The sequence below is a fragment of the Mus caroli genome, chromosome 13, assembly GCF_900094665.2.
Source record: "Mus caroli chromosome 13, CAROLI_EIJ_v1.1, whole genome shotgun sequence".
Classification (NCBI taxonomy): domain Eukaryota; kingdom Metazoa; phylum Chordata; class Mammalia; order Rodentia; family Muridae; genus Mus; species Mus caroli.
In genome coordinates this window covers 32,759,572-32,784,185 of record NC_034582.1, presented here as the reverse complement: position 1 = coordinate 32,784,185, position 24,614 = coordinate 32,759,572, and the positions used below count along the sequence as shown (strand labels likewise).

General features: G+C 45.3%; 1 protein-coding gene and 1 long non-coding RNA gene across 2 annotated transcripts in view; one reads left to right on the top strand and one right to left on the bottom strand.

The window, feature by feature from the left end:
* Positions 1–4,329: 4,329 nt before the first annotated feature.
* On the top strand, positions 4,330–17,431 carry LOC110307635. The gene is made up of 3 exons (XR_002379451.1): positions 4,330–4,483; positions 9,138–9,301; positions 17,221–17,431. It is a non-coding gene; the product is annotated as an uncharacterized LOC110307635 (long non-coding RNA).
* Positions 17,432–20,292: 2,861 nt separating this feature from the next.
* Positions 20,293–24,614, bottom strand: part of Ly86 (lymphocyte antigen 86) — a 67,506-nt gene continuing 63,184 nt past the window's right edge. Inside the window, exons 4-5 of the mRNA XM_021180863.1 lie at positions 23,663–23,715; positions 20,293–20,704 (exon numbers count right to left, since the gene is read on the bottom strand). Of these exons, the coding sequence (XP_021036522.1) occupies positions 20,621–20,704; positions 23,663–23,715 (137 nt within the window). The 3' untranslated portion in view covers positions 20,293–20,620. The remainder of the gene's footprint in view (positions 20,705–23,662; positions 23,716–24,614) is intronic.

The window sequence follows — 24,614 nt, the reverse complement described above, 5'->3', positions numbered from 1 at the left end:
AGGAAGTTCCCACTGGCTGGTAGACAGAACAACAGTGTCTGGAAAGAGACATGAATCACATGATCTCAAAGTGATTCAACAGCGTTAGATTATGAATAGAAAGGGGGCTTAGGTCTGTCCCGCCCCATTTGTTTACCTACATTTCCTCTTTGTATAGGCAGCGTGGTGCAGAATTTAAAAATATTATAATCAAGGTCTCTACATGATTATTTTGTGCATGTGTTATGCATGAGTGTGTGTGGGCACACCACAGAGCATGTGTGCAGAAGGCTCCTATCTGTCCATCACAAGAGGTGGGGAATCAAAGCAAGATCACCAGGCTTGGGAGCAAACAACATCCTCTGTTGAGCCACCTTGTTGTAGTCTCCAATAAGGTGAAAAGAAGAATTCTAAGCACTAGGGAATCCATGTGATGTGCCTGGCTCCGTATCAATATTTCCCCTTCCTCGAACCCTCGTGAGATAAGATCTCCTATATAGACAGCGCTTTAGGTTCCGTGGAATGTGGTAAGATCTGTGCCTTATGTTTCAATAATTATCAATCTGTTTTTAATGTATTTGTGGAAAAATATGGGAGCCATCTTGCCATTAAGCTATTTTTGAAATCTTGTGGAAATCTGCCAATGGTTCTGCGAGCTAGCTATGAAACACTTGCACATGAGAGGGAATTAATTGTCAGGATGTGTCTCTGGTTGCCTCTGTGGGAAAGTCTTTGTTAAGCTAGTATTATTCTAGAGCCCAGATAAGTACACAAGCAGGTAAAAAAAAAAAAATAGGGATAGGAACAATTAAAATATTCCCACTGCAAAATGTGCAATTTAAGAGAGGATATTGGCATAGTATTTTTGCATTGTGTTTTATTTCTCAGATAGGGTTTCTCTGTGTAGCCCTGATTGTCCTGGAACTTGCTTTATAGACCAGTCTGGCCTTGAACTCACAGAGATCTGTCTGCCTCTGCCTCACGAGTGCTGGGATTAAAGGCATGAGCCACCAGTATGTTTTATGTTCTTAAGAGGTCTTGCTTTGCAAGCTAGGCTGACCTGGAATCAATTCATGATGCTCACCCATCAGCCTCCAGAGGATTGGGCTGAGGGGCTTGCGCCACTACACAGGGCTTGGTATGACTTCCATGTGAACACTTTTTGTTCGGGAGGCTGGCCCATTCGCTCGCATGTTGAGTGGCTTGTAATTCGCAATCCATACTTCCTTTAGCTCTCTTGACTTGCCCCATAGGTACCATTATGTGCTAACTTTATCATTGGTGCTATGTATGTATGTATGTGTACTATATTTGCTTTTAGAAAAAACAGTATTCCATCATAACAGTATTCCCACCAGGACCTTATCCCACAAGCCTTAGCTCCCAAGCAAGTGAAACCTGAGCCTAAAGAAACATCAGTACCTGCTGCCCCTATGATGAACTTTGGTTTCAGTCGTGATCCAGAGGACAACGGATGTTCCCCATAGGCCTTCCAGTCCTTTGATCTGCGCTGCCATTTTGAGCATGGCCACCGAGTTGTCGCCCGCTGCTGTCTCTGGGCTAGTGGTATATTGTCTGGGCTCTGAGGGAACCCAAGTTCAAGAAAGCAGGATGCAAAGAGCCTCCAGTTTCTGGGAAATGGCGTTAAAGCAGAGACCTTCCTAACAGGTGCTTTCTGACCTGGGGCGTGGCACCTGGGGCGTCTTGTTCAAGCATCTCCTCTCCAGATCCCCATGACTTTCTGGCTTTCATGAGCTGTCCCCTTCACATCCATGGGCCCCACACCCTTCCCCCATCAATTCTCTCTGCTTTCCCCAGTCTTCTATAGCTCCCGGTCTGGGTCTTGGCAGTAGATGCTGCATACCTTGAAGGGAAAAAGCATCAATTTTCTTGTTTGTTTGTTTGTTTTCCTGGACTGGTGGCTCCACTTTACGGGATTCAGCCAGAAGAAGGAGGAGGAGGAGGAGGAGGAGGAGGAGGAGAAGGAGAAGAAAATGACCTCGTTTTCAAGAAAATGCTTGTAAGTGGATATCAGTAAGGGGTGCAAACTTAATTACACCCAGAAAGACAAAGATTACAGATGATCTTATTTGTGGAGCCTAGATTTTATAGCAGTAGACACAATTGTGACTGCATGTATTACTTGAAGAAGAAGCAAAACCGACTAGGGCTAAGCGGGGGCAACAGTGGGAGGAGGGGAAGGAAAAGACAAAGCGGTACGTGGGGATACATGGGGATTCGTGGGGACCATGGTCAAAATACATTGCAGACTGCTGTGGGAGCCACTGCGATGTATTATGAATATACACCAACACTCCTCTACACAACACCCCTCGGTCCTCAGCAATAGATTGGGCTTCTCTGAATCTTCCGTCTTGTCCCTCCAATCCTCATCAGTTCTGTAGCCGCTCTGCATGTGGCTCAGTTTCCCCACATGCACAAGGCTTTCCCTCTAGCACAGAGACTCTTTTTTTCCCTGGGCTTTTGAGGGGGGGTGTCCTGGGATCACACTCACTCTTGAGTCTCCTTGTTCTAAAAACCACATTCCATACCTACTTCAGAGTGCGAGGTGCAGAAGGCCACATTCACACAGGTGTTATTAAAGGACTCCAGTTTGTACCCGGACAGCTGAGCTGTTCTGCTCTGTTCCTGCCTCGTGGAGTCCGTGAAGGCAGACACACTCCTTCTCAGCTTTGGAAAACAATACAAGTTCCAGTGAGACTTCAAGGTAAGAGCCAGGTTGCCACACTGCAGAGCTTGCTAAATGATATCTACTTAGTTCACTTGCAAATGACACCCAGGACTGGTTAAAGGCCATTCCCCTAGGTAATAGGTGTGAAATCGGTGTTCATCACCAGTGGCTTTTCATTGGGTGGCTTTGGTAAATTCCTACCTCCTCGCAGACTTGGCAGGCCCTTCTTCCTGCAGTTGAAGTGTTGTTTCAATCCTTCCTTTAAACCTGAGGCTTCTGGTGCTGTGGAAATCAACACTCCTTAGTGATGCTTATCCAAGTCAGCAGGTGACTTTTCTCCGGTTACAAGAAAAGGAAAGGCTTGCTCCAGGGGAGACTGAAATCTACCCCTCACCCCCCCCCCCCCCCCCCCCGCCACCCCCAGGAACAGAATTTGAGAAGCTCTCCAGGGGTGCTGTGATGTATTTTCATGCAGAGAGAAGAGGGTCTCAGACATTCTTAGAAGTCCGAGCAAGTCTGGTGGGTGTGTGAGGTGGGGGAGGGACGGTATGGAATGATAGTTGATTCTGGGCTAGGGTAGGGATTCTGACTCCCCCCCCCCCCTGGGTGCCAATATTACAGGTGATGGAATAAGATTTTGGGCTTAAATGAATGCCCAGTAAGTTTTCAAACTAGCACTACAATTTGAATAATCTCAATGTCCTATAAGACCTATTAAGACATGAAATAAAACATTATGTAAAATAATAAAAACACAAAATGGAAATGGGTTAAACATTCTGGGAGGCACAATATTTTTCCACATATTTTATAAAGAAATCAGAAACTCAGGGGATGTAGCTTTGTGGTAGCTCACTTGCCTGCAAAGCCTGGGGACCAATTTTCAGTGAGATAACTCTCCAACAAACAAACAAAACACATCCCAGAATCAGTAGAATGTATTTTTCAAGTACAAATCTGTGTAGCAACAACAATAAAAATGCCATTTGGTAAATACCATGGTAGTAATTATTTTAGGTAGAGATTATGAAGATGCAAAAATTAGAGGGCAAACGTACGCTAAGGATCAAGACACTTACACAGTTTGTAACACTACAGCAGAGGACCTTGCTGGCCTCCATCCTAAGCAAGAGCCCAAAATGATCACTAGTAATGGCTAAGCCAGCAGTGAGAGTCTTCCAATACGATGTACAGGAACCTCATTCCCGTCCGACTCCTGCCACAACAGCTTGGCTTGAATTTAATCAAGAGAAAACCTCAGGCACACCCAAACCAAGACATAGTTCATCAAAAGATTGGTAGCACTCTTGGGAAGTGTCAAGGTCACGAGGAAAAAAAGGACCCAGCAACTTTCAAGTTTAAGAGAACTTGAGAGACACAGACAATGGATTCATTGTTTCATCCTGAGCCAGAAAAGGACACCAAGTAACATTTAAATAAGGTCTGAAAGTTAGGTAATACTAGTTCCATGTAAATGTTATTTTCTGATCTTGATTATTGCACCCTGCTTTCATCTTCATGTTCTGAGAACCTCTAAAAGGTATATATATGACTTCTTTGTATAATTACTGAAAATATTTCTGTAAGTCTGGTTTTCAAAATTGAAAGTCCAGTCATCTATGTTTCTAACTATCTGGCTTGAACATCGTTCGGTGGCCAGTTTGCGCTGCCTTCTGACGGTTTGCCAGTTCGGGACTGCCATCTCTAATTAACATGCAGGGAAATGAGGAAATGGAGTTTCCAGAGCTTTCGTTGCTTTTCCAAATCCCAAAGCCAAGTCGCTCTGGTTGTCCAGCTGCTTCCTGCCTGCAGGTGAGAAAGGAGACCGAGTATGTTCTAAACTTTCCTCAGCGTTCTTCATATACACTATCAGAGACTCTCTAAGCACGACCTAGTGCTGAGACTCAAGGATAGAGAGACTTTTTGCCTTCCACCCCCCCATTATCACTTCTTAATTTGATTATGTGATTCCCCCACCCTCACGCTTAACTTTTAATTCTGTCTGGACACTTCACTGTGGCTTCTCCAAACCTTCCCTGTCTGAGCTGCCCCACAGCTGTTCTGCAGTGTGTCAGTTAGCAATAGCCATTTCAATGCCATCTCTCAAGAAGGACGCCATGAAACCTGTGTTTGCGTGCTTAAAGACAGCTGGGTGCTGCATCTGGGCAAATATCTGGATTGAGCTGCTCGGGTCTTGGAAAGTTGTTCTCACAGCAAAAAGAATTGGTCATTCACGCAGCATCCTTCCACCCGCTCTACTTCTCGGAGTTGGGATCGCAGTAGTGGCTGGATGGGTGCTGCCCCTAGACACACCTTCCCACTAGCCCAGAGGAAGTTCGGCTTCTTTTGCTTTGCTTCCTGGACCGAACGTGTAGCTGCTGGGAAAATACTTGACAGTCAAGCCATAGTTGGGAGGATTCAACAACTGGAAAGGCACAAACATCCTTTATCTGTAGGGTGAGGTTAGTTTCTGTTTGGGCTTGTGCTTTTGAAAGGAGGAAATAGTTTTCATAAGCATCAGATTAGATGCAGGAAATGTCCACAGGACAATGAGAAGCTGCCGGAGGCCGAGCAACAAGATTTTGTCGTTGATTACTACTGCCATCTCCTGGTGGAGTTTGAGAACTACTGGGCAATGGGTTTGGCGGGTAAATTACGGAAGCTTGCTTACCTCTCCCCAGCTGTTTTACAAGTTCTTAGTGGCACGAAAGGGAAATGCCAAGAACTATTTTTTTAGATAAGAGTATTTATTGGCATCTTTCACCTATCCTTGAATGATAAATATAAGCACGAGGACTAAAACTACAGCGGGCTTCTCTTACCCTTAACTGTCTGTCAACTCTGGAGAAACCCAACGTTCCCTAAGCTAATCCTCCATGAAGCTCCCAGAGCTTGGGAACATAATAAACCCAGCCCTCTCTGTGGCTTGATAGTCTCCTAGCTCTGTGCTGGTATGGGGGTGGGGTGGGCTTTTTTCTTTCTTTCTTGTAGAGAATAGAGTTTATTTGGGGGCATGAGAAGGGGAATTGAGAAGGGAGTAGAGGCAGAGAAAGAGAGGAGGCAAAGGGAAGAGAAGAAGAGGGAGGGGAAGGGGGACAAGGAGGGGGAAGGGGGGAGGGAAGGGGAGGAGGGGGAGGAGGAGGAGGAGGAGGAGGAGGAGGAGGAGGAGAAGAAGAAGAAGAAGAAGAAGAAGAAGAAGAAGAAGAAGAAGAAGAAGAAGAAGAAGAAGAAGAAGAAGAAGAAGAAGAAGAAGAAGAAAGCAGCAGTTGGCCAGGAACATGTGGAGAGAGGGGGAAGTAGGGAGAAAGGGGTCAGAGAGAGAAAAGGAGCAGAGAGGGGAGGGGTGTTTTCCGAAAGGGTATGCTTATTCTTCCTGATCACTCTCAAAACATGAATTTACACATCAAAGCATTTGGGATCAGTGGTAGGGTGCTTGGCCAGAGTGCATCCTGGAAAAGCAAAATGAAGTCAAAATGTAAGCCTGTTTGATTATGTTGTTCATGATACATTCAGTCAATATATGTATTTTCGGTGTGTCCTTGATAACTTAGAGTTATCAAGTTCTCTAGGTCTGCTGATTGGTTAGCAATGCTAAGAAGCGAGAAGACTCCTGTCTCTGCTGCTCAGTTTCCTGTGTCTATCATAGGTGAATTCTTAGTCTGTGAGCTGTTTCCTACAGTATGGATTTTAGAATAGTCCCTGGGTCAGGGATTGCTACAAAGATTAAGTCTGATGAGCACCCAAAGCCCGGAGTAGGAGGCAAATGGGAAGCACACAGCAACATTGTAAGCAGAAAGTAATGATTGGCAGTTACTGTTGCTTAACCTCCAGCCACGTGTTATCCAAAGTGGTGACAACTACCAGCTTCCTGTGGCCACTGAGAGCTTGAAATGAGGTTAGACCAAAGTGGCAGATGTTATAAATATACAACACTAGGCAGGCACTGTAAACCTGGAATCTCAGCCCTCCAGAAGTGGAAGCAGGAGGATCAGGAGTTCAAGGCCATCCTTGCCTACCAGGTGAGGTGGAGGTCAGCCTGAACTACATATATTTCACAAAATAAAACAAAGGTGCCAAAGTAAAATACAAAGTATAAACTAGCCACAGTTGTGCCTTTAGTCCTAGCACTTGACAGGCAAGGCTCTGAGTTGGAGCCCAGCTTGGTCTACAGAGCAAGTTCCAGGACAGCCAGGGTTTCAAAGAGGCGCCTTGTCTCAAAAGACCAATATATATGTTTTAAACACACACACACACACACACACACAGAGGATTTTTTTTTTTTTTTTTTTTTTTTTTTTTTTTTAAGATTTATTTTATTTCTATGAGCACACTGTAGCTGTGTTCTGACACACCAGTAGAGGGCATCAGATCCCATTACAGATGGTTGTGAGCCACCATGTGGTTGCTGGAGATTGAACTCAGGGCCTCTGGGAGAAGCAGTCAGTGTTCTTAACCGCTGAGCCATCTCTCCAGCCCAGAATTCTGTTTTTTAAGTTTTTATAAAAGAATTATTTTTATTTTATGTGTATGATTGCTTACTTGCATGTATGTGCACTGTGTGTGTGTGTTGCCAGCAGAGGTCAGAAAAGAGCATCAAATCCCCTAGAACTGAAATTAGGAACAATTGTGAGTGACCACATGGGTGCTGGGAACAACCTGGGTCCTTCGTAAGAGTAGTGAGTGCTCTTAAAGTGCTGACTCATCTTTCCAGGTCCCAGACTGCAATTTAAAGTCTTACTACAAAACCAAAAAATGTGATATTGCTTGCCAGTCCTTTACAAAAATCTTGATTGCAACTGAAATGATAACGCTCCGAGGAGCTGGGTTAAATAAAATACACTTTGACACTTGGCATGTATTTAAAACTTTTGATTGACATATGGATTGCTCATATTCATGGATCGTATCAATACATGGGCTCAGAGTGTGATGTCATGTCTCGTGTCTACCAGCTCACAGAGTAATTATTTTTTGGGTTGAGAATATCTCAAATCCTCTCTACTAGCTGTTTTGTAATATTCATTGTCTTCTCATCCATAGTTAACCGACTGTGCTAGTCCTAATATATATTATTGACATGAATCCTAACCATTTTCTATTTTAAAAAGGAGTTACCAGAAAATTATGACTTCCATGCTTTGTGTACCAGCTTGTTGTTGGACAATTCATCCAATCAGGTGGGTGGATTAGAGGGGTAGAAGGCATGGAAATCGGGGGTAAAGCAAGCCAGGAAATCTCTGTCCACTTTACCAGTATCTTGTGGTTATCATGGAACCAGTCAAAGGAGGCAGTGGCTGCTTCTCTCGGGTGTTATGGGAATGAGCATGATGCAACCCCATAGGTACTATTGCCTGAGGTCACTGTGTGGTCACTTCAGGGAGTGACACTCTGTCCCAGGAGTTTAAAGACAGACTGAACACCTGATAATTGAGACAGATGTGCAGAATCCAAGGTAGAATCTCAGATGCAGAGTGGTGGCCTATTGTTAACTAAGAGTGATGGCAGACTGCTATCAGAGACATAAGCAGAGGAGGGATGTCATTGGGAGCAGGGCATTTGCTTCCCCAAGGCACTGCTGGTACTTAGATTCAATTCCATAGGTCATCACTTGCCAACATGTGCTAGATTCTCTATTAGAAGCTGGAGAAAGCACCATGTCTGCTTTCATGGTGCTCACTGGCTAGTGTCGAAGGCTGGGGACTAAACAGTTGCTTGTATACGATGATCACAGGCTAGAATAGAATGTGTTAGGAACTCTTGGCTGGAAGAGGACTCCATTGTGGTTTCTTCTGAGATTTCTGGGACAGTATCCAGGGACAGAAGGGCAAAGCACATCTTAGACAAGGCCACTGGTGGTGTGTGCTGGGGCTCTCAGATGCATTGTGTGCTGGGGCTCCAAAGCATTTTGTGCAGGGGCTCCCAAGTGCATTGTGTGCTGGGAGCTGCACATGGCCCAGCAATAATGCTGAGGACAAGACAGTGATGGCCGGAGGCTGGAGAGAAAAGGAGACAGGGCAAACATGGAGGGTTTAGGGGCACAGGGAACAGGTGCTTTATAGACCCTAAACAGGGGAGTGGTGTGACTACATTTGTGGTTTAAAAAGACCCTCCTGATTAGACTGTAGGGTTCTGGTGAACTCAGTTCTGGGTCTGCTCCCAAAAGGGTTATAAAGTCTGGGCGTAATGGATGTAAATCAGCCATTTGAGGACTCCAGAAAATGACGACAAGTAGTAGTAGGTGGATCAGGAAGAGGTGATTTGGAATACTGGCGAGCCGCCAGTGTGCCTCTGTTTCTTTCTCCTCTAGGACTTTCTCTAGGTTTAATTAGAGCCTCAACCCAGGAGAGGCTTCAGGACCGAGGAAGATTCAGAAGTGTGAAGAATGGGAAAGGTGTTTCTAATATTAAAAAAGAGTTGGGGAGAGTTAGTTTCTGTTCTCACTTCCTGTCTCCGTTCGGCAATCCAGTCCTGAAGCAATGCCGAGGAGGGGGCAGGAGGGGCACCACCCACAGCACCAGTTTATAGAAGTCCTGAGGAATGAGAAACATCTGGGATTGGAGGACCTGTGGTCTCCAGAGAACAGGAGAAATCCTCATGGCTGTAAAAGATACGTATGTCATTTGGCCTCAGGTGTGTGCTTGCATGAAAACACGTGCTGAAATAATGAGGTAATCGTGGCCCCACATTTCCATCTGGAGGCTGGAAAGGGTGAACCCCAGGGAACTCCCACTGTGGCTGGGAAGAGGGAAGCAGGCTAAAAAAGCTGGGTACTAACTCTTCAGTTCCTGGTGCCTAGAGCTGACTCTACGCAGACTGCTGTAGACTCTGAGAAGCGAACTGTGGGCGAGGACACAGTCCGAGACCCACACTCACTGCTGGGTAACAGGGGGCACATGTAGACACTTTGGCAACTAAGCTTTCATTGAGACCTCTAATAAATGTATCGACACTGAGGTCATATCCGTGGAAGGCAGGCCAGAGCTTTGAGCCTAGATCCAACCTGGTCTGCTGAACAAAACAGTTTGCCAAAGGTTTAAATAGTATCTAGAGGCTCGAGGCATAGCATCCAAAATATTTAATATCCAGACTTTTGTTAATATACAACTTTCCTGGTTGGGGGAGCCGGGGAACTGGAAGAAGCACTAAAGCAGACATGTTTCAGAGTCAGAATTATCTAACAAAGGTTTTAGAGCTGTGATTACCAAAAAGCTCTAAGCAGTAAGGGCAAACATCCCTAAAGTGAAGGAAAAGATAGTTTCAGCAAATAGGAGAGACTGAGGGGAAGAAGGAACCAACCGGGGGTTTTAGGAATAAAACACTATAGTAATAATTTAAAAAGCTGAATGGACTCCATAGAAACAACAGAAGCTACGTGGCAAACTTGGGCTACTTAAGAAGACCTCCTACTCAAAAGAACACGCACACACACACACACACACACACACACACACCCCAAAACACAATCCCAGTCCAAACACCAGGCTCAGTACCTTGCATAACTTGCAGTCTGTGCCTTAATGCAAAGATGTTCATCTAGACCATGCAGCTTGCTGTTCTGAGTAGAAGGGGAGAGATGCAGTGCATTCACACTCGGAGACAATGACATTGTGAAGATAGGCCGGGATGCTTGCTGGGAGGAATATGGTTGCAGTTCTCTGCCTCTGTGCTACAGAGGACCGAGAATGGACAGTTGTCTCTGGTTTCCATCAGCTCTTGGCATAAGAGTGTTGGAACTTCAGGAGCTTGGTGAATAGTAGTTCAGGATTGAGCACCATGGAAGTATTTGTGCTATGGCAATTGGCAGAGCCTTCAAATCCCTGGAGAGACTATTGTTAGATTCCTAGCACAGCAATGCAGTCAGCTAAAAAGGATGTAGGATCTTGTAGGGCATGGACCATGCTGCTCATATTTAGTGCTTGACACTGGGCTAGGAGAGGATTTATGCCCGTGTGGGGTGAGGCAGCATGGTAGCACGCTACAGCAGGATAAAGAATGAGCCTGCATTTTTATAAAGTGCATTGTTTACGTGTGTGTGTGTGTGTGTGTGTGTGTGTGTATGTGTGTGTGTGCGTGCGTGACAGTGATTATATGTCAGGCTTGGCAACAAGTTCCTTAACCCCATGAGCCATCTTGCCAGCCCTGAGACTGAGTCTTTTTAAAAAATCTTACTTATTATTAGTATGTAGAAGTCTTATTATTTATTCATTCATTTAATGTATATGTGTGCTTTATCTGCATGTATAGCTCCATGTGGTTGTTGGAAATTGAACTCAGGACCTCTGGAAGAGTAGCCAGTGCTTTTTTTTTTTTTAAAGATTTATTTATTATTATATGTAAGTACATATAGTACTTAGATACTGTCTTCAGACACACCAGAAGAGGGCATCAGATCTCATTACGGATGGTTGTGAGCCACCATGTGGATGCTGGGATTTGAACTCAGGACCTTCGGAAGAGCAGCCAGTGCTCTTAACCACTGAGCCATCGCTCTAGACCCCATGAGAATCTTCTTGACACTTTCAAGTTGCTCTTGTTTTTCCCATGGCATAAATGCTCACATGGAAAAACAGAGAGAATCTATCATGGAGCCAAATCTGTGGTAAGATGAAGGGTCCTGCTCCAAAGCTTGGGCCAAAGAACAAGCACCCAGAACCGTACAGACCGGCAAGGACTGAGAGAGGCTATGTAAACTTTTGTTTACACAAATATAACTCATGACCTCCCATCCCTACACCCAGTAGGTAGGACAACACATTGTGAAAAAAATGGTTGCAGGCTTGAGACCCTCAGGCATCATCCTTCAAGTGTCACATCCAGCAGGGTGTGTCCCTGGCCTCTTCTCATTGTATACCTGGCTCATAATGAACAGATCATGAAAGAAGCTTAATGAAATAGCTCTGAGGATCTGAGTGCTTATTGTCTTAGTCAGGGTTTCTATTCCTGCACAAACATCATGACCAAGAAGCAAGTTGGAGAGGAAAGGGTTTATTCAGCTTACACTTCCATGTTGCTGTTCATCACCAAAGGAAGTCAGGACTGGAACTCAAGCAGGTCAGGAAGCAGGAGCTGATGCAGAGGCCATGGAGAGATGTTTCTTATTGGCTTGCTTCCCCTGGCTTGCTCAGCTTACTTTCTTATAGAGCCCAAGACTACCAGCCCAGGGATGGCACCACCCACAAGGAGCCCTCCCTCTTTGATCACTAATTGAGAAAATGCCTTACAGTTGGATCTCATGGAGGCATTTCCTCAAGGAAGGCTCCTTTCTCTGTGATAACTCCAGCTTGGTCAAGTTGACACAAAATCAGTCAGTACAGTTATACTGTAAGTCAGCAGAGGACTGACAGGTAAGCCAGCCTAGCCATCCGGGACACACTGCCTCCCAAACAAACACACCAGAAGTGAGTTAGCTGCTACTTTCAGGGCTATACCAAGAGCCCCAGAGTGGAGACACCGCCTTCAACACAGGCTTACCTAGTCTCCACGCTTTCTCAAAACCATGACGCTTGAGGAGTATACCTTCCGCAGCCACCAGACTCTAACTTCCATCTTAGTTAATGGGTAGTTGATTTAACCTCTTCCAACCTTACCTTTAGGACAGGCTTTTAAGTGGAGATGGTTTTCTTTTCACAGGGCAATGGTGGCTTCTACATTATAACTTAAGAGAAAGCACCTAGCCTAGTGCCCTTAAAAGCAAACCGGGGACAAGTATTTTAGGATGGAATAAAAGAAATTAAGAGCTGGGGTGAACTCAGGGCAGACACTCTCAACGTAGGATTCTCGTGGAAGTATTTTACAGTGTTATCACATCCAGTGTCCGGGGGTCCTGGAGTATTTTATTTGAACCAATTCATTTGTTTACATTGTGTCAGAGACCTAGAGAAGGGATGGGGCTTTCTCACTATTCCAAAGCTCAACTTCTCCAGTAAAGGATACCTACCTACCTGCCTGTTCCATTGAGAGCCTTGTGTCTGTGCCCAGCCTCAGTTAAAGGGACTGTTACTCTTGTAAAGAATAAATCGTTCTGAGAAAAATTTAGAGAATCTGTTTGCACAATTACTTTTATTATTATAGCGTCAATGTCTGTCAACATTTCAGGATCAAAGGCATTGGAGACTGATACAATAGCAGACACTTGGTTAAAAAAAATGGATGAGGATCAGGAAAGTCATGCCAAGTGAAAGAGGGGCCCATTTCCTTTTCTTGGCCTCCAGGGAAAATAAGTGCAGATCAAACTTGATTTTACTTAAAAAAAATTAATGCAAACATTTTAGCTATAATATTTTACATTAAGATTAGACTGACCACCGGGACCCCAATGGAGGAGTTAGGGGAAGGACTGAAGGAGCTGACGGGTTTGCAACCCCATAGGAAGAACAATACCAACCAACCAGACCTCCAGAGCTCCCAGGGACTATGCCACCAACCAAAGAGTATACATGGAGGGACCCATGCCTCCAGCCACATAGGTAACAGAGGGTGGCCTTGTCAGACATCAATGGGAGGGGAGGCTCTTGGTCCTGTGGAGGCTTGCTGCCTCAGCATAGAGGAATGCTAGGGAAGTGAGGCAGGAGTGGGTGGGTGGATGGGTGGGGGAGCATCCTCATAGAAACAAGGGGGACAAGGGGAGGATGGGATAAGAGTTTTTTGGAGAGGAAACCAGGAAGAGGTGGGGATGACATTTGAAATGTAAATAAATAAATTAATCAATAAGAAGATATAATATGTAGGACAAAAAATGTTTTGTTGTAACTTTTTCAGTGTTCTCTGGTATTAACACAATCACAGCATTATGTGACTGTCACTGCTGGGCATCCCCAGAACCTCTTTCATTTCTGCACATTTGTCTTTCAAGGCTTTTAGGGTTGATCTACTGTGTGTGACACACAAGCATGCTTTTGTTAAGCTAAATCACCTTGGGCAAGCACAAGGCAGCCTCGAATTAGGCCTTTGTTTATGTCAGTCCCTTGTGACCTGTGGCACAGAGCATAGAGGTCACACAGTATGGAGCTCTGCCCCTCCATGTCCCTGAAAGCCTATGAGAACCAGAACTCTCCCTTTGTCCCTTCAGGACCCCATTGTTCTGTCCTGGGCATGGTGCTCTATTGCTTCTCATGCTCTTCCACCAGAAGGCTTGCCACTGGGTATCTCTGGTCTGAGCTTTCATATAGATTGACTAATGCATACAAAGTCAAGGCTACCTATCTCCTTTCTTTTCTTTTTCCTTCCTTCTTTCTTTCCTTCCTTGTTTCCTTAGCACAGAAAGTCTAGGGAATGATGATTCTTTGTGTAATTGCTAACAAATGCTCGTTATAAATAGTATCTACAATGCTCTCCAAAAATTTCCATTCTTGTCATATCCTTAAAATCAAATACTTGGTACATTATTCCAAATTTGTGGTTTCCTTTTCCACCCCATGGATTAGATTTGGAGCACGATACCTGGATAGGCCATAGGACCTGGGGGATGTGCTTTGGCTCAGAGTGGCACAAATCCTAGGATCGGAGGCTTAATGTCAGGAGGGGGAGGAGGGACTCTGTAACAGGAGTCCGTCTGTCTTTGAGCGGAGGGAAGCGCGGCGCCATGGGGACAGTGTGGGTGTTTCAAGTGGACTTCCAGATGGCAGTAGGGGAGAGAGAGAGGAGCTGGGGGAGCAGATGGGGGAAAGTGGGGTCCCCATTCTGCTGGGGATCCTGTTCACCAGGAATGGTGAGATCTGATGCGCTTGTAGTCTGTTGTTGCTAAGAAGATGCTTGAACAAGTGACCTTTTAAGAGTCCCAGGCCTGTGTGTGTCATGGAATGTCTTCAGGCACTCTTTCCAGTTTCTACCTTTGCTATCACTAGGACCCTATTGTCATTGTGACACTGATTCTTTCCTAGTCTACCCTTTAGCAACCTCTTCCCCAGGCTGCCATTTAAGGTCTTGAATCTCCTTGAAGGCCAAGGTTCATCACCCGTGTCTTGGGAGCAACACGATGCCCATGCTCACGGTTGGCTTATCCCCGTCTTCTTTGTGTGGCCTTCACGCTCAGGTTCATGGAACAAGCTTCACTCTCCTATCAACGGGTCCCCCACAGAATGCTACAGGGGCCTTAGCATCTCACCATGACAAGTGGGAAAGCCCAAGTTTTGTTCTTCAGCCTGCTACAGGGAAGATATAGTGGTTGGAACGGCTCTGATGGCTGCAGAAGCGTGAGGCTGCTTGTTCATATCATGGTGGATCAGGAAGCAAAAATGGGGTAAGACGTAGTGGCAGCATATACTAACCTCAATGCTCACCCACCAGTGACCTAGCTCCTCCAAGGACTGCCCCACACCTTAAACGTTTCACAGCTTTACCGGCTGGAGACCATGTGTTCAAGCCCACGAGGCTGGATTGATACATAACTCGTTTTCCTGAAGAGCAGAGAGACCAAGATACTGAAGTAAAGAACTTACCTCCTTGTCATCCAGAGACAACCAGATCATAAAGGGGAAAAGGTAATTATTTTTGGCTCAATTTGGGCATTTTAGTTCACGACGAATGGTTTGAGTTGCTTTGGGCCCTTGGCGAGCAGTGCATCGTGGTAGGAGCAAATGATAGTGCAAATCCATGAAATTCATCAGCTGTAAAGGCAAAAGGGAGATAGCTGCTTAGAGCTCATGATCCCCCAAGCCCTTCCCCCAATGACCTAAAGACCCCCCCTGCTATGTTCTGCCTCTTAAAATCTCTACCATACCTCTCAATAGCATTAAGAACACAAAAGGACCCTATAAGAGTACATTGGTCTTGAGGGGCACACATGTACCAAACTGTAGCACATATTAAGGGAAAGTTATTTTAGTGAGGAAAGATAGTTACATAGATACATTTGAAAGGAGTAGAAGGTTCCTTTCAGTTCCAAACTTAACAACTGCAAATACATGCAGACTAGAGGGAAAATAACTCTTTTTTTTCAACTCCCATAATGCTCTGCCTGCGTGATCTAGTGATGGGGAGCATAGACAGAGGCACTGGCCTTGCTGACTGGGAAAGCCAGTTGGTTTGCATCTGAGCCATAGTACCCCAGCTGACGGGCCGACAGGCCATCCATGATATAATGAGGCTAAGAACCTTGGCCATTTCTCAGCAGCTATTTCTGGCTGTTAAGTAATTGTTAAACTGTCAGTCGCTACATTTTGTTCTTCACGTCTTCAAGGTGTGTCTTTATTTGTAGGGAGTAAGGTGAATTAAAATATCCGCAAGATCCTTTTGGCCTTGTTACGGTATTTCCATTTTGGGAGAAAACTTCAATTTATCTTTTGGGGAAATGTATTTTTTCATATTTATTTTTTGGAGAGCTCCTGGGCTCCAGCCTGTAACTATGAAACATGCTACCACCCTTGGTTTAACAAAACTAGCCATAGCACGCTTAGATAAAACAGTGATATATGTGCGTGTCAAACTGACAAGGGCTCAGTTGTGTTGGTCGATTTCTTTGCCAGCTTGACATAAACTAGAGTCATTTGGGAAGAGGGAACCTCAATTAAGAAAATGTTTCTACTGTAGAGGATTGGCCTGTAAACAAGTCTGTGGGGACATTTTCTTGGTTACTGACTGATGAAGGAGGGTCCAGCACACTGTGGGCAGTCCTACCCCTGGGCAGGTGGGCCTGGGTTGTATGAACAAGCAATTGAGTAGCAGTGCTCCTCTGTGGTCTCTGATGACTTCCTCAATGATGGGCTGTGATCCAGAAGTGTAAACCAATCGACAGTTTCCTTCCCAAGTTGCTTCTGGTCAGAGGATGTTGCTATAGCAACAGAAAGCAGCTAGGCTAGGCACTGTTCCTCAAGTATGGCTAACTCAACAGAAGAGGGATGACCTTCCATTGTTTGGTGTCATCATGGAAGATGATAGGAGGAAGGTGATAGGAGATGTAGGGTAGGGCATGAGGCTTTGCCTCCACCGTTGAGTGGCCATCCTGACACATGATGGTGTGGTGGCATCCCAAGCACTGTCCTGAGCTGGACATCGTTTGAATCATTGGAATCCCTCATGGGTGCATGAGTTACTGTCTTGGGCTGAAGAACACTGCTGTTGAGAAGCAATATTACTTCAACAAGTGGCCCCTAGCAGGGGGAAGTCAGGCCACTGGTGACATCCCAGACCTGTACCTCACAGCTTCCCCAGGACACAATAACTCCCTTAAAAGATGCTTCAATAGGGGCCGGAAAGATGGTTCAGTGGTTAAGAGCACAGAATGCTCTTCCAGAGGCCCTGAGTTCAATTCTTAGCAACTACATGGTGGCTCACAACCATCTGTAACAGGATCTGATGCCCTCTTCTGGTGTGTCTGAAGAGAGCAACAAGTGTACTCACATTCATAAAATAAATAAGTAAATCTTAATAAAAGAAAAATAGGGTGCTTCAATAATGTTGTATGCAGAGAGGTTAACATTTCCCTCAGAAACTAAAGTAGGGCTGCTGAGGATGCTGAGGACTGTGACCACCACAGGTGGAGATTCCCAAAGAGGCCTTTAATTCTGGCGAACAGTGTAACCTCACTAAACTGGTTTTCTTTTTCTCTTCAGAGGCTGGGCAAGTTCATGGAGTTTTTCACGGTGATTTTGAGACAGCAGCAAAGTCTTTTTAGGAGAAGAAAAGTGGACATAAATTATTCGATAGACAATCTGGGTTCCTTCAGAGCTCTCCGGCAGCCGGACCATGTCATCTAGATGTCTGGCTTTTGGTACCCATGTAAAAAGAAACTTCATTATTGAATTAAAATATATTTGTATTATGCACCCCACCAACTCCAACTTTTCCCACATCATCTCCTCCTCAAATTCTAGGTCTTTAATTACTACTGTTTCATGCATATGCAAATAAATACGTAAATGCCACGGGCTGACTCTGTTTACTGCTGTTTGTATTTTTAGGATTGACTGATTGGGGTTGGATAATCATGTAGAAGGGTGTCCCTGGGGAACATTAATTCTCTTTCTCTCAGCAGTCTTTAATTGCTTGTAGTTCCTTATCTAGTGTCCCATGAGAATCCCCCATCAATGCTGTCATGTCAACTGGTGTTGTCATTATTTTGGTCTTCCTTAAGCAGCCATGATCTCGAGACTCCATGGGTGTCCCTTTCCTGTCATATTTAGAAGACAATCTTACAATAGATGTCTTCCTGGTCCTCTGACTCTTACAAGCTTTTTGCCCTGTGTTCTACAATGTCCCCCGTGCCTTACATGCAGGGATTGTATTGTAAATGTACTGAATGAAAAAAGAAATAAGGAAAGGACATGCCTGCTCCTAGGTATGGTGGAGAAAGATTTACCGTAGATAAAAGGGAGAGCACAGCCAGAGGCAGAGACAGAGTCCAGAGTTAACCTGACCAAACTGAGTGTGGCCATGTGAGGAGAGGGGGAGGGAGAAAGGGAGAGGAGAGAAGGGAGAGGGGGGAGCTAGACCAAGAGGCTAGGAAGGCAAAGGGTAGACAAAAACAAAAAACAAAAATAAAACAGAAATAAAAACAAAAAAGCAGGGCAGATGTAGAGAAGGACAGCTGGGGGAAGGGCAGCCCATCCCCTGGGCTGGGGACATTTAGGGTGGGGATGGGGTGTGCCAGCCATGCCCTGTAACAGGTAGAGACTGAGGGATGCTGGGAGAACCTGGAGGCCAGGTCCACTCTGATATGTATGTTTCTCTGGGGTTTGAGACCTAATACCTCAGTTGGGGACAGGCACCCAGTCAGTCCTCTGTGTTTCTAGCAGCTGTGGGTCCCTGTAGCAGTCACTGTGTGCTGCAGAAGGAAGCTTTAATTTTTTTGTTTGTTTTCTCATGAGAAGTGGGAGGTCCACTCTCCTGGGAACCCCTTCTTAAAACCCTCAGTCGTCTGCCCACCACACCCGGACTTTGGTACTGCTTTCTGTCAGAGTGGGCCTGGCCATTCCTCCCACCAGGTCTAGTTGTGTTTTGTAAGAGACTCTTGCTGGCATTTTGACTCACCTTGCAAAAATGAAACTCATGGCGAAAGCCAAGGCTTAGGTATGACATTAGGAAAGTCAATATGTAGGGACAGAGGAATATTTTCTTTTTCTCACAAATCATATTCTTAGTGAAATAGTGAGTGCATTCATGCAGCCCTGATCAGGGTCAGCTCTGCAAATGAAAGTCCCTATTTAACCCAAACTTAGAGAATCTGAATAAATGTCTATGTCTCTGACATGAGGTGTGCATGTCACACACACACACACACACACACTCACACCCCCCACATATACATACACACACTCACACATACACACCCCCTACATACACACATTCACACCTACACACATATACATACACATACCTAAACACACTTACACATACCCCCCACATATATTCAAACATACACACTCACACATACACACCCCCCACACACGTATACATACTCACACACATACATACACACCCACATACATACAAACACACACTCACACACATACATACACATACACATACCCCACACACACATACACATGCATACGGCCCCCCACATACACACTCAAACCCACTCACACATATACATACACACATACATACACATACTCACACATGCACACACATATACATACACACACATACACACACCCATACCCACCCATCCACTCCCCCACATACACACATATACATACACACACTCACACACATACACACATGTACATACACATACAGGTACACACACATACTACACACACACATACACACATACACACATATACACACATATACATACACACACACACACACACACACACACACCACACAACTCACAGAGGTGTCAGCTTTAAGGAAAGCAATGGGAGAAAGATGGCTGGGACCCTCTCCTGCCTCTGGGAGCCTGTGACAGTTGTTTTGAGCTGTTGGGAGTGTGAGTGTGCACAAGTCTCTTGAGGGCTTTTCTCACTCTCAGGAATGCACTGAGAAAGGCATGGGGCAGATGCCTGGAGAGAGAGGGGGCGGGGAAGGGCAGAATGGTTCTGTAGTTAGAGGCTCACTCCGAGGCCTGGCATGGCTGTCTTTGTCTTTTCTTGTGAGCAGCATGGATCCACTGCTATCATTCCTGTCTGCTCTCAACTCAGGAACCTTCAACACTGTTTCTAAAGCCCTGACTTACTCTGCCACACACTCCTGCTGTAAGGTCAAAGCAGAAGGGCCACGGTCACCCTCGGAAACATGCCAAGCTGTGAGCCAAGCACCCAGTTCCCTTTTGTAAGTTAGTTATCCTAGGGATTTGTTACAGAGATGGAGGGTGACAGACATAGAGGATGAAGATAAAGGAATAGGTTAACAAGTGGCACAGCGATGTCACGCTTGGTGGGGTTTCATCAGCTTCTCCTGGTCACAGTCTTAGGGCCCAGGAGCAGCTATGACACTTAGAGCTCTGATTTTAGGGAGGCCACCATCCTGGCTTTCTGAGAGTTACTTGTGCAGCACCAGTGGCCAACACTTGTATCTGAAGAAAACATCTCTTTAACTGCAGGCAGTACTTACAGTCATTGAGCAAGCCACAGTGAATAGGTGCAGGGCAGATTTTATTTTATGATTTTTATCATTTATTTTATTTTATTTTATTTTATTTTATTTTATTTTATTTTATTTTATTTTATTTTATTTTATTTTTTACATCCCAGGCAACTTCAAGGAAGTGTTGCTAAGGAGCAGGCAAGGAAGTAGCTTTGATGAAACATAATTACATAAGGAGAGGTGCTACAATAGGGCTTCAAGACTACTCAGGGTCCTCAGAAATAGATAGTTTTTGAGGGTTTATTACATCTGTTGGGCCTGGGAACATCTGCCCCTGGAGCTAAGGTTGGAAGAGTGACCCACAAGAAATTTCTTTGTAAAACTTCTCTTGGTCATCAGTGGTTCTTGCAGCTAGGTGAGTCCAGGGACCTTGGGATCCCCTGAGATTGAGTTTATTGTGCATTTTCTTGCAGACCATGCTCAGGATGAGGTGACGGTGGCATTGGCACAAGCCACAGTAGCACGGTTTTCATTGTACAGTTCCAGCAAGAGCTGGTATTCTCCCTGTAAGGGACATAAGCAACACATTAGGACATGCGACCCACAATACCACCAACTACTTAATAAATAGAGCATGTCCCTCTCTCCTCAAGGATCGTGTATCTGCCCACCCCACTAACTATAGTATGAAAACATTCGCAAAAAGTTTCTGTACTGAACCTGTGTAGACTTCTTTGTCTTTGTGAGGATCTTCTGACAATCTAGTGTGACACTCAACATGATACACAACCACACTAGTCAGTATATACCACATACTTATATAAGTAAATAAATAAATATATTTCAGAAAAATAACCAAGGTATTGGTTGTACATGCCAAGTGGGAAGAATTTGGCTAAAGAGAAACCTCCATCAGTTCAGAGCCCATCTCTGGGGGTCTACTCACAGGGTGTGAGTAGGCCTTCCGTTAAAGTGCCCTCAACTAACAGTTCTTAGGAAACCAGAACCTTTCCTAAAAGCTGGGCAGAAGTTCTTTCCAAAGCTGTGTGGCAGCCAGCTGTGAGCTGATGGCCCTGGGCACACTGTGGCTGTTTGTGGCCAATGTGGACAGCCCCTCTTGGGATCAAGGCCCCCAGTTGTTCTGCTACATAGGCCTGTGGGGAAGGTGTATGTCCTCTGTTGGTTCTGGGTGTGGGTTAGAAGCTTCTCTGGTGTCTACTTCCCACGAACAGGCCGCAGAAGAGGAGGTAACCAGGGTCAGGACACCTGGCTTCCTCTGGGCTACATCTCTAGGAGCACTATTACTGGTTGAAGAAGGCAGGCAAGGAGTATCCTGCAAGCACTGCAGGCTTGTTGACTATATATTGTTGACTACAGTATGGTGCCCGATTACGATGGCTCTATTTACAGTGGCAACAGACGAAAAGAGGCTCAGTAGCATCTGTACTTGGCATTTTCAATCTTCATTTTTCCAGGCCTGTGGCATGCAGTTCAAACCTCCTTCCTCACCGAGCAGTGGCAGTGAGTCACAGTGCCCAGTCATGAGAAGACATGATCAAATGGCTGGCACTCTCCTGGGTATCTTGCCACTAAGTTATGAGGTTCTGCAGGCTGGATGGAGTCAATGCATTTTCCACTTAAACTGTTTTCAACTCAGGCAGAGTTTAGCGGATGTAATCCTGTAATCCTGTATAGATGAGTAACATCTATAATGTTCTTTATATCTATTTCTGAGGGTAAATTTCCTTTCAAAGAGCTTCTATGACTTTAAGAGCCCTCCCTCCACTGATTGTGCCTTCATTGTATAGGGATTGGGAAGGGTAGCTGATTGTAAAATGCCAGCAAGGCAAAATGAAATCCAATTGCTAGCAATTATTACATCAGTCTCTAGTGGGGTATCAGGAGAAAAACGAGGAGGGGAAAAACATTCAAGTAGCAAAGATGTGAAGTAAAAGCTCCCTGGGAGAGTTCCTCAGGGAGAGACTGAGTTTCCCTTCCTGGAAGAAGTTGTGCCTTTCACAGAAAGGCAGAAGACCATTGGAGACTTCTGGAGAGGGAGGGAGAGAGATTCCAGTTGTGAGGATTCCTGTGGAAACCAAAGTGGGTCTGTTTAGGACTCTGTGACTTCGGAGCTCACAGGGTGGGAGAGGAGGGAAAGAAACTTAGAGCTGAAACTGAGCAGAGGAGACACCTTATGCAGGAGACAGTGTCTCTCCTTCATGTTTCAGACGCCTGAAAAGATGAAGCTGAAAGCAGGATGTGTGAGCAATGACATTTTTATGATGTTCCAGATTCTCCTTTCAAGGGGCACCAGGGAAATCCTCGTCTTGGCTTTGAGTCTTGCTCGTGGATGCTCAGGATGGGCCACGATGCTTTGGCTTGACTGTCCCTGCTATAAAGTCTGTTGACGCAATCCCCAGCGTGAGATCAGAAGATGTGGGATCTTTAAAAGAGATCTGCCCTTGTGAGTGGATTCATTCGTTTATGGACTAATAGATTAAGGAGTAATGGGTTTTCTTGGGAGTGGGTGCATTATAAAAATTTTGACTCCTTTATCCTTGAATGTCATGTCTTGTGTCCCCTAATGTGCTGAGTCCTCACCAGCAAGGAGACCCTAGATGTGCCCCCTTTACCCTGGATATCCCAGACTCTGGAGAGGTGGGCTGGGTTTATGCCCTTATTCTTTGGTCACATGTGTCATGTGGTCATGTTTGTGTGTGCAGATGCATGTGCACATGGAACACATATAATTGTGTGTGCACATGCCTGTGAAGGCTAAGGACAATCGTGGGTGTCACTCCTCGTGTGTTATCTAACTTTTTCCTTTTTTTTTTTTCTGAGTCAGGATCTCTCACTGAGCTGAAACCCCCTAGGCTGGCTGGCCCTCAGGTCCCAGGAGCCTGCCTGTTTCTGCTTCTCCAGCACTTGGATTATAAGCCTATACTGTCTCATCTGGATTTTTCTAACATGGGCTCTGGAGATCAAACTCAGATCCTTATGTTTGCAAGGTAGCCCTTTCCTAGCTGAGCTATCTCCCTATCCCTGATCTTTATACATTGTACAGTAAACAGAAGCAGGCTAACATCCCAGCTTGGCAGTCATAGTGTGGCATGGTAACCAGTGGGCCATTGAAACCTTTGGGATTTTGTAAACTCTCCTTTCTCTAGACTGCCAGAAGCTAGTTGCCTCCTACACACCCCACACAACGCTAGCCATATGGAGTTCCCCCACACAATCCCGATCCTGTGGACAAGATGCCAGAATTTCAACTCCAGTAGGTTTTGTTCTGGTTCAACCGAAAGGTTCATGAAGCATCAAAGTCAGCGTGTTAGCATGCCTCCTAATTGTGGCATGTGCCAACACTTTTATTATGTAAGTCTAGTTCCCCTTTTTCTTTGCCTCCTCCTCTTCTTCCCCCCTCTCCTTTTCCTTCTCCTCTTTCTCTTTTTCTTTCTCCTCCAAGAGTTGAAAGTCAACTCTTCAACACAATAATACACAACAACACAAAACAAGAAACCTTACCTGTGGAACATCAAGTCCAGGGTTATTGACAGGGCCGGCATAGTATATCTGTTCTGAAAAATATATAGATCACAGATAATGCTATTCATTCATTTAAAACAACCCTCCAAATAAGGTTATCATATCATCTGTGGCCATAGAGATGTAGATCAAGTCTGGATAATAAAATAAGAATAGCCATTGATATAAAAGCTTTAATTTCCTGACTTCAAATGGACCTCAGGTGTTGATGAACAATAGTCTCTGCCCATGTACATGTTTCTTGCTTCCCAGTGATGAGGCTGACAGTACAGAAACCTCTGGATGGAGCACTGTCCAGATAGTGAGAAGTGCGGGAAGGAAGCAAGCAGGTCGTGGAAAGACCCTGGCTGACTGAGAGGTCAAGAGTCTAGACTGGTGCTGGAAATACAGGGTGAAATGTTTTGAGATCTGTGGCCAGGTACTCAAAGACACGACATTAGTCTCAGGAGAAACACCCAATACTTGTGATACAGGTAAGGGCTGGGTTGTAGTCACTTTTGGCTTTGTTTTGTTCTCTTCTCTAAATACAGTGTCTGTTACTACTTATTGCTGAAGGAGCCGTGTGGCATCATTTTCACTATGTCCGGACACACTGAAGACAGTGGATTATCAGCTGTCCTCTTTTCAAGAAAAGAAGAGCAAAGAATTCAGGTTCCTAGCATAATGGTGGTTGTCTTCCTGGTCATCATACTTGGTGGTGGTTTGAATATGCTTGGCCCAGGAAATGGCACTATTTGGAGGTGTGGCCTTGGAGTAGGTGCGGCTTTGTTGGAGGAAGTGTGTCACTGTGGGCATGGGCTTTAAGACCCTCATCTTAGTTGCCTGGAAGCCAGTCTCCTCCTTTCTACCTTTGGAACAAGATGCAGAACTCTCGAGCCGGGTGTGGTGGCGCACGCCTTTAGTCCCAGCACTCGGGAGGCAGAGGCAGGCG